The sequence below is a fragment of the Aaosphaeria arxii genome (genome assembly GCF_010015735.1).
Source record: "Aaosphaeria arxii CBS 175.79 unplaced genomic scaffold BU24scaffold_13, whole genome shotgun sequence".
Lineage (NCBI taxonomy): Eukaryota > Fungi > Ascomycota > Dothideomycetes > Pleosporales > Aaosphaeria > Aaosphaeria arxii.
Genome location: NW_022983486.1, coordinates 241,624 through 257,375, shown reverse-complemented (window position 1 = coordinate 257,375; position 15,752 = coordinate 241,624). Strand labels below are relative to the sequence as shown.

General features: G+C 50.0%; 5 protein-coding genes across 5 annotated transcripts; 1 reads left to right on the top strand and 4 right to left on the bottom strand.

The window, feature by feature from the left end:
• Positions 1-19: 19 nt before the first annotated feature.
• BU24DRAFT_358553 (P-loop containing nucleoside triphosphate hydrolase protein) lies at positions 20-5,782 on the bottom strand (the record flags this gene model as incomplete). The annotated part of the gene is made up of 6 exons (XM_033523999.1): positions 20-1,383; positions 1,437-1,516; positions 1,564-1,825; positions 1,873-2,193; positions 2,245-2,540; positions 2,589-5,782. 6 exons carry the CDS (start codon positions 5,780-5,782, stop codon positions 20-22), a joined length of 5,517 nt encoding a protein of 1,838 aa, XP_033377785.1.
• Positions 5,783-6,596: 814 nt separating this feature from the next.
• On the bottom strand, positions 6,597-7,937 carry BU24DRAFT_428352 (F-actin-capping protein subunit alpha). The gene is made up of 4 exons (XM_033529459.1): positions 7,849-7,937; positions 7,780-7,798; positions 7,442-7,697; positions 6,597-7,377 (listed from the first exon to the last, which is right to left on the bottom strand). Exons 1-4 carry the CDS (start codon positions 7,900-7,902, stop codon positions 6,891-6,893), a joined length of 816 nt encoding a protein of 271 aa, XP_033377784.1. The 5' UTR covers positions 7,903-7,937; the 3' UTR covers positions 6,597-6,890.
• Positions 7,938-8,238: 301 nt separating this feature from the next.
• Positions 8,239-10,646, bottom strand: BU24DRAFT_75206 (uncharacterized protein). Its single transcript, XM_033534597.1, has 2 exons — positions 9,137-10,646; positions 8,239-9,089 (listed from the first exon to the last, which is right to left on the bottom strand). Exons 1-2 carry the CDS (start codon positions 10,280-10,282, stop codon positions 8,247-8,249), a joined length of 1,989 nt encoding a protein of 662 aa, XP_033377783.1. The 5' UTR covers positions 10,283-10,646; the 3' UTR covers positions 8,239-8,246.
• Positions 10,647-10,735: 89 nt separating this feature from the next.
• Positions 10,736-12,121, bottom strand: BU24DRAFT_428351 (uncharacterized protein). Its single transcript, XM_033529458.1, has one exon. The coding sequence runs from the start codon at positions 11,694-11,696 to the stop codon at positions 10,743-10,745; it is 954 nt and encodes a 317-aa protein (XP_033377782.1). The 5' UTR covers positions 11,697-12,121; the 3' UTR covers positions 10,736-10,742.
• Positions 12,122-12,486: 365 nt separating this feature from the next.
• Positions 12,487-14,665, top strand: BU24DRAFT_428349 (uncharacterized protein). Its single transcript, XM_033529457.1, has 5 exons — positions 12,487-12,828; positions 13,056-13,122; positions 13,176-13,263; positions 13,313-14,316; positions 14,373-14,665. The coding sequence occupies exons 1-5, from the start codon at positions 12,823-12,825 to the stop codon at positions 14,420-14,422; spliced, it is 1,215 nt and encodes a 404-aa protein (XP_033377781.1). The 5' UTR covers positions 12,487-12,822; the 3' UTR covers positions 14,423-14,665.
• The last annotated feature ends 1,087 nt before the right edge of the window (positions 14,666-15,752 follow it).

The following is a 15,752-nucleotide window of genomic DNA, read 5'->3' as shown; positions in this document are numbered from 1 at the left end:
GAGCCACTGCCACGCTCATTCACAACGCCATCCGTCCAAAATCCATCTCCAAATCCGTGGCGCGCTCGACTCCTGCCGTGGTTATATGCTCTTGACCCCCAATCTGCGCGTCACATTGAGGACAGCGCGCAAGCTCCATCGGCCTGCCACACTCTCCGATGCTGAAAGGGTGTCCATTGGCGCATGTGTACCAGTGGCCAGTCGTACTGCCAAACTCCTTGGCCATGGCTGCTAGGACAGAACGTCGCTCCTCCGATGTCACCGGCTGGTTAAAGAATCCCCCATTCAGGCCGAGCCTTGCGTCTTCGATCTCAGAGGCAAGCGACGAAAGCTTGCCACCGTGTGTCTTGCACAACTCCTCTGCAAGCTGCAAGTGCTTTTCACCCTCGTCCTTGAGATTCTTTGCCTGGTTCGGCGAAGTTGTATGTGGGATCTCCAGTGCACAGTAACGAGCAAAGAATACATGCCCCTCTACTGCTCGTTCGTAGTCCTTGGCAACCAGTGCGTCCTCTACTAATGCGACACATTCTTTGCGGTTCTCCTTAAAGTCTGCTTTGATTTTCATCCGAAGTGGTCCGCGTCGATGCTTTTCCAGTTCATTGAATACGTCCGTGGTGATGGTGACATCGCAACGAATTAAAAGCGAGAGTGCCATGACGTGGAAAGTGACTTGACACACCGAGCTCTCCATGTCGATCCTGTCTGTTTTATCTGTCCTTCTACGAGAAACCTCCGCCAACTTCCAGATCTTCGCGAACGGTGTCTCGTTCTTGTTGAGCTTGCTGAAGCATTCGACAATCTTTTGCCGAACGGATCGTATTTTGAAATACCGATTCCATTTTCCAAATAAATGGAAGATTGCGCTGAGTTGATCGTTCCGATCACCTTCCAATTTGAATTCAGGAGGGAGAATCGTGCTACGAGGCCACAAACTCTTCGTTGATAGCTTCTGCTGGGCTTTGTGAAATTCCTCGATCAACGGCCCAAGCAGATCACCGGCGGTCGAAATGAATCGCTTGGTACTTTCATCTAATAGGACGCGGCGCACAAGACGGCCGTATCTATTGACGCCCCGGAGCGACCCTCGACAAGTAGGGCATCCTGGAAGGTCTTTCATATCGGACGCAGAGAAGGGGGCAGATGGCTTGATACCTCGAACTTTCCCGTCATCGGACATAGTGTAGACAGAAGACATCCCCAAAGAGCTATCCAGATTGCTCATTATAATCGGATGTCCACATGTGGGGATTATGACGGGATCAACATCCACATCCACTTCATGATAGCTTCTCATCTCAATGAAGTCAACTACCGTGTTCTTGATGCTCTCAGGTGCACATTTCTGGCACCACACAGGGCAGAATTCTCCACAGACGGAGGGGCCTTTGGAAACAGTTAGCATTTTGGAACACAAGCAGTCCGATTTTGCAACTTACATTGATGACCGCATCCCAACTTCTTCGAGCAACGCTTGGAGCAGGGCAGCCAATTGCAAGGCGCAGCGCAAGGCATCGTGCTTTTGTTGTTAGGGTCCAATTCCAGTCCGATACAACGGATACTTACCATCGGCTATGAGGACATTGACTTGCACAAGTCTCCTCGGAGCAGGGCGTGCAGGGCTCTCCGCATAGCTGATTGCATCTTGAATGGCTACATGCCACATCGCACTGGCTTTTACATGGTGGGCATGGTGTTCCAGGATGGCAGTTCTCCCGGCACTTGTGGCTGCAACTTGTGTATGGTCTAAGACAGGTATTCTGGCATTGGCCATGCTTTTCTCCGAAGCTCACCAGTGTATTGGCGCACTGGTAACAAAGAAACTTGCCTGGATAATTGTTAATAGAAATGCGAAAAATTCCGATTGGAACTTACAGTTATGCCCGCATTCTAGTTGTCCACCACAAACATGATCACATCGGAAGTCGTCTGATCCGACATCGACAGTGCACTTCCTTCGCAGGACATGCTTGCATCCAGGTACGACTTTGTCGACACACTCGTGGCATTTGATAGACTCTTTGTCTTGGTATTCCCAGCACTGGAGGGTGCGCAAGACATGGCTGCATGGAAGCTTGAAGTTAATGTTCTCCAGTTTCTCTTCGCACCGAATGCCGCAGTTTTCACCACACTTCTTCTTGCACAAGTGATCACAGCCTTTCTTGAGCCGAGTGCAAGGCTCGCTACAGAAGAAATCTAGACTCAGCATTAGCATAGGCTCTTATAAATCGATGCCGTTCTACTTACTGTCGTGGCGGAAATCTGCATGGCATTTCGATAAGCATTTGTGCCCACAAGACAATCGTCTGTCGCATGGCAGATCACATCCTCCTTGCGGGGCCAATCTCGAGAAGTCCTCAGGCGTTGAGACCTGTATGAGGGTATCTGGGTGTCGCGGACAGCAAAGATCTAGCTTCTTGCTCAGGTTTCCTCCCTCTTCTAAAATAGTCAAAACGTCGGACCACATTGGAACACCTGCACTGGTGCCGCTGTTTCCAATGATATACATTCCGTGCTTCGCACGACTTAGGAGAACGTTGATACTACAGAGAGTCAGTAAGTGAGCCACTTAGGCTCTAGAATGCACCTACCGATTCGGAGTCCTTAAAAAGCCACAATTCCTGTTCCGATTATTGCGTACTAGTGAGACTATGACCACCTTCGCCTCTTCCCCCTGGAAGTTGTCCACTGTAGCCGCTTTCAAGCTGTGTAGCAATGTCGCCTTCATTGGGGATGTATTGGCTTTATTACTGCCAGCAAGCTTGTTCAAGATATTCACCTGATCCTTGTTCATCTCTTTCAGCAGCTTTTCATCCTTTCCATCCAGGACTAACTCGTACTCGCTTGAAAGTCGGGCTCGCAAAAGAAATAGCTGTCCCAGGTAAGGTGTGATAACAGCAATGTCTTGAGGCTTGTACTCCCCCTGGGAAAGGAGATGAGCTACCAAGCATGCCACTAATTCCACTTCATACTTATTCGACTTCGAGGTAGAGGCGATCTCATCGGCATTTGCTCCATCTTCAATCGCGTCATGATCAAGCCAAAACAGTCTCCTTTTCATACCTACGACCTCCGGATAGTCGAAAACATTTGGAGCATCCTCAAGTCGTGGATATTTAGTGCGCCGAATCAACTCAGAGATTGAATTGTGCATGCGACGTTGAGTTTCCAGTGTACTGAAAGGCAGCCGCACACCTGGTATCCCATCGGGTGGGCATACAAGCCGCTCGAATAGGGACATATCCAGTGAGTATTGCTTGCCAAGTTTGCTCTCAGAAGATAGGTCATAGTTAGTTACCGAAGGCCTCAGCTGTAGATGATCTCCAATGAGAATAGCATGCTCAATAGATGGTAATAAAGCTGCCAGGGTGTGCGCCTCTAGAACCTCACCGGCCTCTTCGACCAGAAGAGTCTTGATTGGGAGTCTCTTCAATAAGTTAATGTTCCTAGCCAAGCCGGACGTGGTAACACCAATAACACTGGCCTCTTCTAGACATCTTAGATCGGCCTCTGATCTTGCCTGCTCGTACAGCTTTTTCGATTCATAGAAAGAGTCCAAGGCTGAAAAGATTGCATATCGACGCCTGCACACACAGTCTTTTACCCAGAACTCATAGAGCGCATCTCGTTCATCTGATGTCATTTCACGAACACTAACTTCATCCTCCAAGAGTTCGTCCACACTACGCGACTTGTGGCGAACGATTGAACCGAATCGGCCAGCCTTCCACGCGGTGAAGATGAAGTCGGTACCGTACGCAATCGTTTCGAATCCATCTTCGTCAGGTCCGAATATTTGAGTGTAGTGCTCGTTGTAAACATTGCATAGGTACCCCTTCAGAGTCTCGGGGTTGTCGGCAGAAAAGAAGTCGTTAATATCACTGCTGACACACGCCGCTGCATGATTCAGTTCATCCAGCCGTGACCATTTCGCACGCTGTTCAGGGTGAGTCGAGTCTCTCGAAGAGCTCGCGCTTCGAAGGTTCAATTCCTGAAGCCTTTCGCTTTTTGAGCGAGATCCCATACGAATAATTTTGTCGATGCCATTGTCAAGACAGTTTTCCATGTTCTGATCGAGGGCGTGATTGGTGTATGTTACGACAAGAATTATGTTTGAGTTCGTGGCTTCCGTATTTGCGAGGAGTACCTTCATTAGTTGGAGAGCAGTGTAGCTCTTTCCGGTCCCAGGTGGCCCTTGACATATGGCCAAGCATCGTGAAAGCGCATGGACGAGGGCTTCTGCTTGTTTAGCGTCCAATGTTGAATTTGAGATTAAGGCGTTAAGATCGAATTTTTCTCTCAAGGACAGATGCATGCTGCTGGCATTCGAGCATATAGAGTTTAGATCGTACCGAAAATCTCGCGCGCGGGCGTACAAGGGAGTGTCAACGATCACTGGGCTCGATGAATCCATTGAAGGGGCGATTAGCCCCGAAAATGGTACGTCTCCCATTTGGATCATTGATTGAAGCGCCTGCAAAGTAGGCTGGAAAGAGGCGATTAGAACCTTAGGAAACTCGACCAAGATTAATCTACGAGACGCAGCTTGACCTTGAAAATATCCGAGAATAGTTTCCAGGTCTTTTCTTTCCATTGGTGCGATTGTGAGTCGAGCTCGCAATTGGTCGTTGCTAAGATCCTGATGGGCGGGGATCTCATCAGTGTCGCTGTCTTCATCGTCGAAATCCTCCTCCAGGTCATGATGCCAGGGTGAGATTCGCTTCGGCGTGTCGTCTTTGATTTCAGCAACGGTACAGAATACTACTCGCCCTGCAGGATCGAGAATGCAGACAAGATTATCCTTCTGCAGGCGGCCGGATCGAGTCCATGCTGCAGCACGGTCAAGGTGGCTTCGGAACCTCCTCACATCCGCAGGCTGGTCGAAGGTGATGGTCAAGACAGGACCGTTCCAACTATTACAAAAGAATCGCTCGAACGCTAGGTTGGTGTAGGAGACTGTTCTAGTGGCCGAACATGAAGGTTGGATGCGACTGGCTTGCGTTCGGGTATGTAGCTGGTCCTTGATTGCCTGCCGTATGGGACCAACGACGTCTTCACGATACAGGCGAAATTGACGATCAAGCAAACCCGTGATTCCAGGAAGATGCCAGTCGTTTGCATCGATCGTAGGAAGATATGGCCTAATGTTGGCCATGATTTCCTCGAAGGTAGGCAAAATCTGAATATGGCGTACATCTTCGTGATCGTTGTTATGACGGGGTCCAGCCGAGCGCAGATTGCCTGGAGGATCCTGCCGGACTATGTACTTCGCACGAGGAACATGCGTTCTTTTCAGATTCGTTACGTCTGAAATTGGCGCCTTGTTGAGTCCAAGCCGAGTTTGAGCACGCTCCAGCCACTTCCTCGTTGACGTTTCGGCATGACTATCAGCCTCCATACGAGTAAGAGCTTCCTCAAACTGCTTGATACACTTTTTGAACCCATCAACCAGGCTGGCATTCTCGTTGAACTCAAACAACTTGGCAAAAGCCACCACAACAGGCTCGAGCTCTTCTCCGTCAATGGAGCCGAGTTGAGTCCCAATGAAAGTGAACAGTTGGAGCGCATATCTTCCGCCTGGGCCATAGATCACGTTGTATATAGTACCGAGATCCTTCTCGAGTAGGCCGGACGTAAGGACTTTTGGGAATGTGATGGTTTTGAGAAGTGAAAGGATCGAATCTACTGTACTGCGTGAAGAAGCACTGGCGAAGTCCTCCTTGATCAGTTCAAGCACTCTCTTGGTGCCGCCTTCCGACGCCAGACATTGAATTACGGACTGCATCGTTGCAGGATCCGAGACGAGAAGCTCGAGCGCGTCACTGAAGAATCTCTTGCGCGCGTGCTTCGTGAGTGGTGAATTGAGAGAGTGCTTGGTAGCTTGGGTCTGCCATTCGAGGAACTGCTTGCATGGCTTCATACCCTTTGCCTTTTTCCATCGAGCAGTTGAATGATTGCCGGCCGAGGATTGTTGGCTGGCCTGGTGCGCTGAACCATGAAGGTATACACATCTGGCCCCGAACTTGCAATGCCCCGACTGCACGAACAGGTTGCATTGTTTCCCCTCGTTGGCGTGGGAGTACTTGCAGTCGGCTTTTGCGCATCCCTCAGGCTTGTTCACGGATGAGCAGAACTGAGGTTTGTCGCGGGAACGAGTTCCCTTACCACGAGCCATACCTCTGGCTTTGCGAGTTTGTGACGATGGATGTAAGAAGAAAGAGCGCGGATGCTTTAGGTACGTATGTGGCTCACAAGCAATTTCCTGCGTAGCTAGAACCTGTTCGAAGCAGCGATGAGAGATGCAAGCAGGAAGGATGGAAAGTGGAAGCTCCGCGCCGCTAGTGTAGTGGATGAGAGAAGAGAGAGGGAGAAAAGTTGAGGTAGTCTCAATGTTACTCGTAGTGTGGCGGGCAAGGCCAAGGTGTGAAGTGAAGGTATGGTGAAATGTTTTGCCGGCAGTACGGAAAGAGGCAACTGCGACTGCTCACTTGAAGCAGGCGCGCTGGTTGAAAGCAACTCAAGAGTGGGCAAGGACTTTCAAAAATACAAGCAAAGTATAGGTGCCTAGAAACTAACTAGGTAGGTAGGTGGGCGGATTAGAAAAGAGGGATCCTGAGAATGTGAAACCCCGGCCGACTTGTGAAGTGATAGAAGGTAAACAGTCCATCAAAATAGACGACCTAGTGGTACGCGTAAGTAAAGGTAAACAAATACAGCAACTCAGGATTTTCATAGTAAAGTCATGTCCGTGAGGTGACTGAATGAAGAGAGAATGCCAATACAGACGGCAATCGTTTTGTTAACAAATGTACTTGAATCTTTCTATTTCTATTTCCACCAAGTTAATCTTGTAGAGCTCAGGGTTTTTCCCTAACAAGATCCTCAGACGTGGTCTACCTGGTCCTGCCACCACCTATGTCAGCACCAACTCTGTATCCGGAGATCTTGTCCCAGTCCATCTTTTGCCTAGTGATGGGCAACTGTCTCCTCAAACTCTTGAAAGCTCCCTCGCTCAAGCTGCCAAATGCCTTGTTCAAATCCTCTTGGTATTTCTTTTCGGCACCCGCAATCGCTCGAACGATTTCACTGGCGTTGGCGTTCTGTCCGACCTTGAGGTCCACGTCTTTGTTTGTGAGAAGTCGTACGTTGCCGTCCTCGTAGTAATGGACGTCAACCTTAATTGTACCTGTGATGCTACCGGAGGAGGGTGTGTAGATGTACGAGGAGCGCCACCGGCCGTTCCAGTAGTTTGAAGGGGAGTATTTGTTGGCGACGGTCAAAATGGCAAGGGCGGTCTCGTCGGAGACGGGGAACACTCCGATGGAGGACTTAGGATAATGCTCCGCCGCGTGGGTCGAAAGGCTCTTGATAGTACTCTTCCTGCATGTTGTCAGCTTCTATCTCTTCTTCAATGTCATATGAAGCCCCCAACTCCAAGACATACACTAGGTCCGCATTATCCGACTCAAGCACGTAGGATTGCACACCGCTAGCCTTCTGTGTGGCATGGTCGAACTCAAACGAGCTCTGGCTTTCTACATCGTAATATCTTCCATCGCCTAACCGGTTGTGTTCGCTAACAAGTACTTCGTTGCTGCCGCCCGGGAGCTTTACAGTTGTGAATTGCTCCTCGTTGTACTTCTCGAATGCCGGTGACAGCTCGGAGGAGACGTTATCATCGCCGAGGATGGACTTGATAGCTGATTGCGGTCAGCTGGGTTCGTGAGAGTTATTGTGCTCCAACAGGAACGGGTAAGGTAACACAATCTGAAGCAATCGTACCTTTCGTGACGTCCGATAGCTGTGCCATGTCAGTACTTGTTCAAAGTGGGGTTTAACATGAAAGCCTACCTCGCCCGGCGGCGTGCTTTCCACGAATGAGGATAATGCTGCTGTTCTTGACATTGCGATATTGGATGTGTAGAGGACCGTAGCTTGAGGTTCCGGGTAGTGGCTGTAAGTGTGGGGATGAAGCTGTTGGTGGAGGTGAAGTCAAGCTGAGACACCGGCTTGGCGAGGGGTCCCACTGCTTGCAGGGATCAGCATCACGATGTCATGGCACCAAATAAGCAACTTTGTGGTTAGGCCAATGTGCCCAAGTATACATTGAACAGAATTTCATACATGCAGCAATTCGCTGCTCTCTAGTAAAGGTATTGGCCGTAATTAAATCAATCTTTTGTGATTGGGATTTCCGCTCAAAACGCCGCGCTGATCCATGCTTTGTAAAATGAAAATGAAATACGCAGCTACTCGATGCTCATCTTCATGAAGCCATCGTTAGCATCGGTCATACCCTGCAGTCCAACCCTCTTGGGGCCAAGTAGCGGTGTCATGCTAACACTTCCGCCACTGTTCGACCTTTCTCCCGCAGCGTGGCCAGACGTCGCGGTGTTTTCACGGTTAGCCTTGGGTGCCGATTGCCAAACTCCGCTATCCCTTTGTGCAGGAGATTGCGACAATACAGGACTGTTCTGGACGCTTACTCCAGGAGACACTGCCCGGCGCTTGATTGAGTTGCCATCAAGATCATCATCACGACGCCGCTTGTTTGACTTTTTCAAACCGTCTGCAGCAGAGATGGGTGCCACAGGTTGTGGAGTCGAGGAGCGAGACGCCCAGCCGTTATGACTATTAGACTCTGGCGCAGCCATAGCATTAGTAGAGGGTTGTGATATCGATGTTGATGGTGAGTCCATGTTTATATCCTCGCTAATGGCGGAAGAGCCCGCACGAGGAAAGGAAGGAGGAGGTGGTGTTTGCGCCAAAACGTGATGCCAGGATCCCCGTCCGTTAGCGTTTCGTGCAACATTGACATTGAATGCTGCAAAGAGGCCTTTGGTGGCTGAACCATCAAGACTCATACTGCTTTCGCTCTCCTCTTCTGGAACGCCCTCCAATGGGCCGTCAAGACCCGGCACGGTAGGTAATAGATTGGGTGACGAATGCGTTGTGTTTGATGGTCGATCTAAGTCTACGTCGCTCTCTCGCACCTGGCGAATGATCTCGGCTTCGCGACGGAACTCACTGTCGATGGGAGCCGACTCTTCGATAAGCTCCGCCTTTATGCGGCCGAATTGCCTGGATTTTGGCTGTATTTGTCAGTATCATGTCAAGGCGTAAGCAATCGTGTACATACTAGTAGGTTTCCCCTTCGAGTGACAGGCCTTCGTACAACACCGGGTGTTTGGGGTACGACAACGGCTTCATCCCCACTGTCGTTCCCTGAAGATATGTGGAGATCGTTTGCGAATAGTGATAAGCTCTCTCTGCGAGACCCTGGCTTGCGCATCACTGCTTCTCGGTTGAAATAGCCCTCTCCCTTCCCATTTCCATTGGGGGGCGATGCAGGTCCGGGGCTTGCTAGCGAGCTATGTCCGCTGGCGGAACTGGAGCTCTTGCGGCTGCGGCCTTTCCGTAGTCGGGCACGCTGTATGCTCATGAAAGTTGGAGGACCGCTCGGTGAGAACATGTTCGACCAGCCGCCTGGGTTAGCTCCAATGGGGAGGCCTCCAAAGGGCGTATTGTGCGATTTCATGGCTTGTGGGGTCATCAACATTGGGTCATCGTTGAAATCGGGGTCCATCGGGTCGCCCTCATCGGAGCTAGAACTAGAGTCGTCTGAACCGAGCATGTTGATGCTTCCTAGAGAGCTGGACGCTGCTGTTCTATCGCCGTTGCCCATGCCCCATGTAGAGTGATTGATGTTGGGTGAATCGAGTATCATCGAGTTCGTTCGAGGCTTTCTTGGTATCATCATGCCTTTCTGGGTAATGGTCGGCGATGAATCGGGGGAGGATTGATCCACAAGCGTGGAGTGGTGCAAATTGGTGCATGCTCTTGAGAATTCGGCGCCTCGCGAGCGTCGTGGGAGCAGTGAAGCAGGAGAGGCATACGTGTTGTGGGCATCGAGCTGAGGAGATAGAGGAACGCGAGCCGCAAAATGTGCTACCGAATTCGCAATGGGCATTTCTTGAGGAGGCATCTGGAGCGAGAGGCCGCGTGAGAGTAGCTCTGGTCGACGGGGAGTCCGGGGCGGTATGGCATGGTGGTCGTCTTTGGAGATGTGCGGCGGTTCACGGAATTTAGGTGATGGAGACAGTTGGGGCGTGGAGTCGCTGAGTGAGCGACCCTTCGAATTCGGCGATCTATGCGGTGTCCTGACAGAGGATTGCGAACCTAGGCCAGCCTCGTTGTTGTCATCATTGTCCGTGGATCCCATTTGGCTTGCTAGGCGACTTATCATTGCCTTCACGGCCGGCACCTCAGGAAGCTCGGGTGTCATTGGTAATGTACGAAGATGGCGATACAGCCCAGCTGGTGAAAGATGGGAGGTGAACGAACATTTCTTGACGATCCTAGTCGAGGGGCGATCGTGAAGGTCAAGATTGAGATTGCGTTTCGAGAGCCAGTGCCGCCGAGTGGTGCTCAGGCTGAGCGGGGGTGTAGATTACTTAGAGGTCGTTGCTTACAGATCACGTGGCGCTAACAAACAGAGTGGATCACCATGTCAGTCTTTCACCCACGGTGAATTGATGCTTCGGAAGGCAAACAATACATTATGCTAGTACTTCCAGATTGAATTGGATTCATCTCGCTCATTTATGGTAGAGTACCCCGTACCAGATATCATTCGCATAGGTCACGAGATGAATTATTACTCACCCCTCACCTTCCCCACTGCGTGGTTCCACCAGGGGAAGGACCCTGGATTTTGAAGCGGAACCCCATTGAGAAACACTTGCCTATGTTGAACGCCTATGCGCACAGAATACCCTCGACCCATTCAATATCTTCCCATGTACACTTTGATAGCTTAGCAGATGGTAGAGAAACTGGTTGGATGTACTTACCTCCCAAATGTTCAAGATCAGTAGTTTGTATCCATCCATGTCTCGTTTCATCTGTCCGATGCAGCGGCACATCTTATTACCCTTGAGAAGTCGAGCACTGTCTACGTTGTAAAGTTTGACTGATTTCCATATTGCAGCGTGGTACTCTCCCATGATATGAGGTGGCTTGTCATGGAACAGGTCACGGAATTCAAATGACTGTTTGGTTTCAGTCCTTGATGAGCTTGCCACTCTTGCGTACATCTCAATCAGAACGTCCTTCTCATTTTTAACAGCATCGCGACCAACTTTGATAGCTTCACCGACACGGAAACACGTCCGCAGTACATGAGCAGGGGAGAGACCGACGATTGGTGAACGGTCCCTTGCTTTATTGGGGAAAGGAGGTCTGACGATAGGTTGCCGGTCAAACTGGGAGGTTTCCTGCTTCTGGGGCATCTCTGAGGACTTGATCAGTGGGGAGATGAATTTCTGCGAGATTCGAGCCTTTGGCGAGATTGTAGTGGCATCCGCACTTGGTGACATAGATGGTACATCTTGCGCCGGGGTTTCTGGAGTGCTTGTATTTCCGATAAGGTAGCAATCGCCACCATTGTCGAGGTCTATCGACTCCAAGATCGAGTCAAAAACATTGTCGTCGTCGGAGAATTCGTCAGAGCTATGCTCACGGTAAGGGAGGTCCGCATGAAGACACAATTGGTTAGCCGGGCATTCATCGTCGATGATGGATATAATATCTTCTAGATCATCGTAAAAGGCATTGTCATCCTCATGGACTTCATAAGGCAGTTCTTCTAAGGTAAGACGAACAGCATCATCCACCCCGGTAGTGTTAATTCCATTCATACTCTGGATTGGGTCATCACTTGGCGTCACAGGAGAGTACCGTCTCCGATACGAAGCAGCATTGAAGAGGTCAATGGAGTCGGCCGAAATACTCGGTGCAGGTTGTATTGGCTCATTGCCAACCCGATGAGGTGAGGCTGCTGGACGCCGAGAGTCTCCATTGTTGTTCTCTTTTTCATCGACAGCGTGACTAACGTCCGGCCGCTTCCGTTTACGACGCGAGGCTCTCGGAGATGCAAAGTTAGCCGCTATAGTGAATGATGAGGACGGCTCTTCATCCACTCCAAGATGGAGATATTCGGCAATTGCAGGATTTCGGTCTCGTGGTAAATCTTCGGTCAAGGGAGGACTGGCAGCCGTGCGCTTGGGAGTCAAATACCCGGTAGTCGCGGTAGGTTTGTTCACGGCAGTGAAACAAGGCTGCCTACTAACTCATTCAACGTTAGTTGTAACCTTTTCAACCGTGGAAGACATGGTACGATGGAGGAGAGCGTTTGCGTGCGATAACTCACGCGTCCACATAGCCTCCATCGCGTGTATAGACAGCTCCAGCTGCCTCGTCGAACATGTCCATAGACCCTGCCGCCAGTGTCTGAGCTCGTTTGCAGTTGGTTCAAGCGTGAAAAATCCTAGAAGAAGTGTGAGGTGTCAGGAGAGATGGGATGGTTGACCCTGCAACAATGGATTATTGAGCGTCGCCTGCCTGCGGAATGACGACAGTGTTTACGGTCCGTGCGAGAGCCAAGTCCACCCCACTACGAGGAGACAGCATGCGGCTCCCTGAGTGTCTGTCTATCAATGCAGTTAATCCCCGTTTAACAGCCACCGATCAACAGTAAACTTCACATGAACGAGGCGTAAAGCTCAAATTTACAAACGAACATCGACGTTACCACCGTCATTCTTGTCTTTATTAATACCCTTCCTAGATTCTATTGCTAGCGTTGCGCGCGCTTAACATATCCACAGCCCCTCCTTATCTTCTCTGGAGGCATACACCATCATAATCAAAGGATTCTTCTCAGTCCCTACCACCCGTGGAAAGCTTTTAGTCTACTCATAATTCGCTCTCATACATTGGACGACCTGGATCCGTACCGAGCTTTCTATTCGACTACTCCCCAGGATGCCGGTAAGCCCAATCTCTGGCCATGTCTCCTGGATTCAGGACATGGCTGGGCCCTCCCCATTGTCTGTTTCAACGCCCAACACTGTTTCCTTGCGATCTAATCCCTTTCCTATGATACGTTAGTAGAGCTTCCAGCTACTTCGAAGCTCCATCAGGCATTCTAGCAGATTTCCACATGATTCCGGACACCTGCGGAACCTATGGGAGCAATATCGCTAACCCCAAACCAGAAACACGCTTACTCGGCCGTCACGGTCACCATTGATCGCCTCACAGCTGAACAGTACGAAGAGAATGGTATGAGTCCCGAGTGGTTCATTCAGTAATTTTATGTTAACATGCATGTCCAGATATTGCAGGTCTCGTAGACCTGATCGAAGTTATCAGGATACAGGAGTCGGGTCCTACCGAAGCTGCTCGAGCCCTCCGTAAGAAACTGTATGGATTCAAGATCGTCAATCTTGTTCACTGCTCTAATTCATACTAGTAAATATGGAAATGCGCATCGCCAACTGCGTGCTCTCGTCATTCTTGACGGTCTGATTCAAAACGCCGGCACCAGATTCCAAAAGTCATTTGCTGACGAGCCACTGCTCGAGCGCCTCAGACTTCTCGCCAAGGATGAGATGGTGGATTCAGACGTTCGTCAAAAGGTCAATGTGCTCTTTCGACAATGGGCAGTTGCATACAAAACTACGCCAGGATTGAGCGGCATTGCAACACTCTATAAGCAGCTCCCACGCACGAAAAGGCCTCAACCTCAGCAATCCAAAGTCGTTCGCGAGACAGAAGCAGAAGCACATGATGAGGATCATTCTCCGCCATCATCGCCCCAGCCTGCTCGACGGGCTGCTCCAGCTCCTCCATCGTTCCCACATGGATCGTCATCATCAGCTGGTAGAACAGTCGCACTCGGCTCAGCTCCTCTTCCCAACACATCACTGTTCAAGAAAGACAAGAAGGGAAAATCTAAGCCATTCAATCTTGAAAAGGAAAAGCATCAACTTCTCGAGACGATTGCGTCCGCTACAGTTGCGAGCACTAGTTTGATGAATGGAATGCAACTGATCAATCGTGAGGTCCAGCGCGTTAGCGAAAACCCTGAAGTTGTAAAGCGATTTGAGACGTGCAAAGTTCTTCGGCGACAGATTCTGCGCTATATCCAACTCGTGGAGTCGGAACAGTACATCGGCAGTCTTTTGAGTGCTAACGACGAACTTGTCAAAGCCCTAATGGCCTACGAGATCATGGACAAGAGCATCGACGACGATAGCGACAGTGACCATGAAGACCCAGCGCCACCTCCAAGGGTCGCAACCCGGAGCCCCGAAGCGGCCATGGCAAATCTACAAATAGACGAAGCTCCTCCAGCGAAGCCACCGAGGCCTACCAGTATCCCAATGCCACCTGTCCCTGCTCCGGCAACTGGCAAACAGCGTGCAGATCCAGAGCCCGAAGAGGATGACGACGATCCTTTCAGTGATGCTAATGGTATGTTGACAGGCCCTCCCCCATCCGTTTTGTACCCATGCACTAACTCATAACAGTGGTACAGACCCCCTGGGAAAGGGGCGAGCCTACATGGAGAGATGTTTAATATAGGCACTCCTTCGTTTCCCTCAAATGTTGAATAAGTCATAGGCTTATTTTTCTTATGCTCTCATGGCTATATCCTTGGGTACCTTGGGTTCGGATTTCGACACGAACGGAGCTGGTGTATAGAACACGGATTTCCTACTTGTAATTGCTGTCGACCGGGCATTTCCAGTATCGACAATGTTGATTTGAAAGCGCTCATGACGAGCCACAAATTACTCAACAATGAATACCATATCACCACAATTCATGATCAGCCTCGATATCCAGTTCGGGATTGGTCCTGCTGATCATCTAGTCGATGCCTTCATGTGAGATCCTGTGCAGAATTGGTCTACGGCAATCATCGTTCTATGTGTGCATGACTTTTTGATCTGGAGAGGTATGAAAGATTATCTCTACCCTACGATTAGTTTTGCCCATCATATTCCATTTTGTATGCTGGACAAGTTTGGTGGTGCGCCACAGGGTGGGTCGCACAGCCGCCCATGTCGACGTCATCATGCGAAGCGCTTAGACGTCCGGCTTGTCACAGATTAGTTAGAATCAGGGCAAACTTGGCGGCGCGTACGCATACGAGCGGCGCGGAGGCCGAAGAGTATTAATCTGCTTGCTTCAGCTCTCTCCTGGTTCTCATCCTCCTTCTCATCCATCTCAACTGTGTTCTGACGACTCCCAAATCCCCCAAAGTAAGTGCAGACAGATACTGCTACTACCAACACTAACACTCAATAAGCCAAAAACCTTATCCTTCGCACCGCTATTTATTTGTACATACATATTTGTTTATTTTAGCGCAACACCACCGCCTATAGACAATGCCTCCCTCAACCAGCTCCGGCAGCTCCGTTACCTCCTCCATTGCATCAATCAAGCCCAAGCCCATCAAGTCGAGCTGCTACTGTGGTGATGATTGCAGCTTCTGCTGCATTCCATGCACCGTCATGTAGACAATGTCAATAATACATCACGTCGAGCAAAACTTGGAGGGATTCTACATGTAGTTGATTACCACTGGCTCTGCTATCTCGCTGTTTTTGGATATGGCTTGGACAATTTGGGACATGTGAGACATGGAAGAAACAGAAGCAATTTGGGCTGTTATTGATTTCATCGATTCGATTGGAACATGCGACGCAGAACACTCAAACCTGGACACATCCCTATATACGCGGCTACGTCGCAAATATCGCTACGCATTATGAATACACGACCGTTACTATTCTTATCAGATTCGCGTCTAAATGTTGCTTTCTCCATAATTTCCATGCACACTGGTGATGAGCTTGTACATGAGATCCCAGCCAGGAGCGCTTTCCTGGCGCTTGATG

Excerpts from the sequence above, each read along its gene's own strand:
- BU24DRAFT_428349 (XM_033529457.1), top strand. Across the intron at positions 13,264-13,312 it reads CGAGCCCTCCGTAAGAAACT|TAAATATGGAAATGCGCATC; the intron begins GTATGGATTCAA and ends AATTCATACTAG. Across the intron at positions 14,317-14,372 it reads TCCTTTCAGTGATGCTAATG|TGGTACAGACCCCCTGGGAA; the intron begins GTATGTTGACAG and ends AACTCATAACAG.
- BU24DRAFT_428351 (XM_033529458.1), bottom strand. The coding sequence starts at position 11,696 with ATGAATGGAATTAACACTACCGGGGTGGATGATGCTGTTCGTCTTACC.
- BU24DRAFT_428352 (XM_033529459.1), bottom strand. The coding sequence starts at position 7,902 with ATGTCAAGAACAGCAGCATTATCCTCATTCGTGGAAAGCACGCCGCCG. Across the intron at positions 7,378-7,441 it reads TCGGATAATGCGGACCTAGT|GAAGAGTACTATCAAGAGCC; the intron begins GTATGTCTTGGA and ends GACAACATGCAG.
- BU24DRAFT_75206 (XM_033534597.1), bottom strand. The coding sequence starts at position 10,282 with ATGACACCCGAGCTTCCTGAGGTGCCGGCCGTGAAGGCAATGATAAGT. Across the intron at positions 9,090-9,136 it reads CTCGAAGGGGAAACCTACTA|CCAAAATCCAGGCAATTCGG; the intron begins GTATGTACACGA and ends TGACAAATACAG.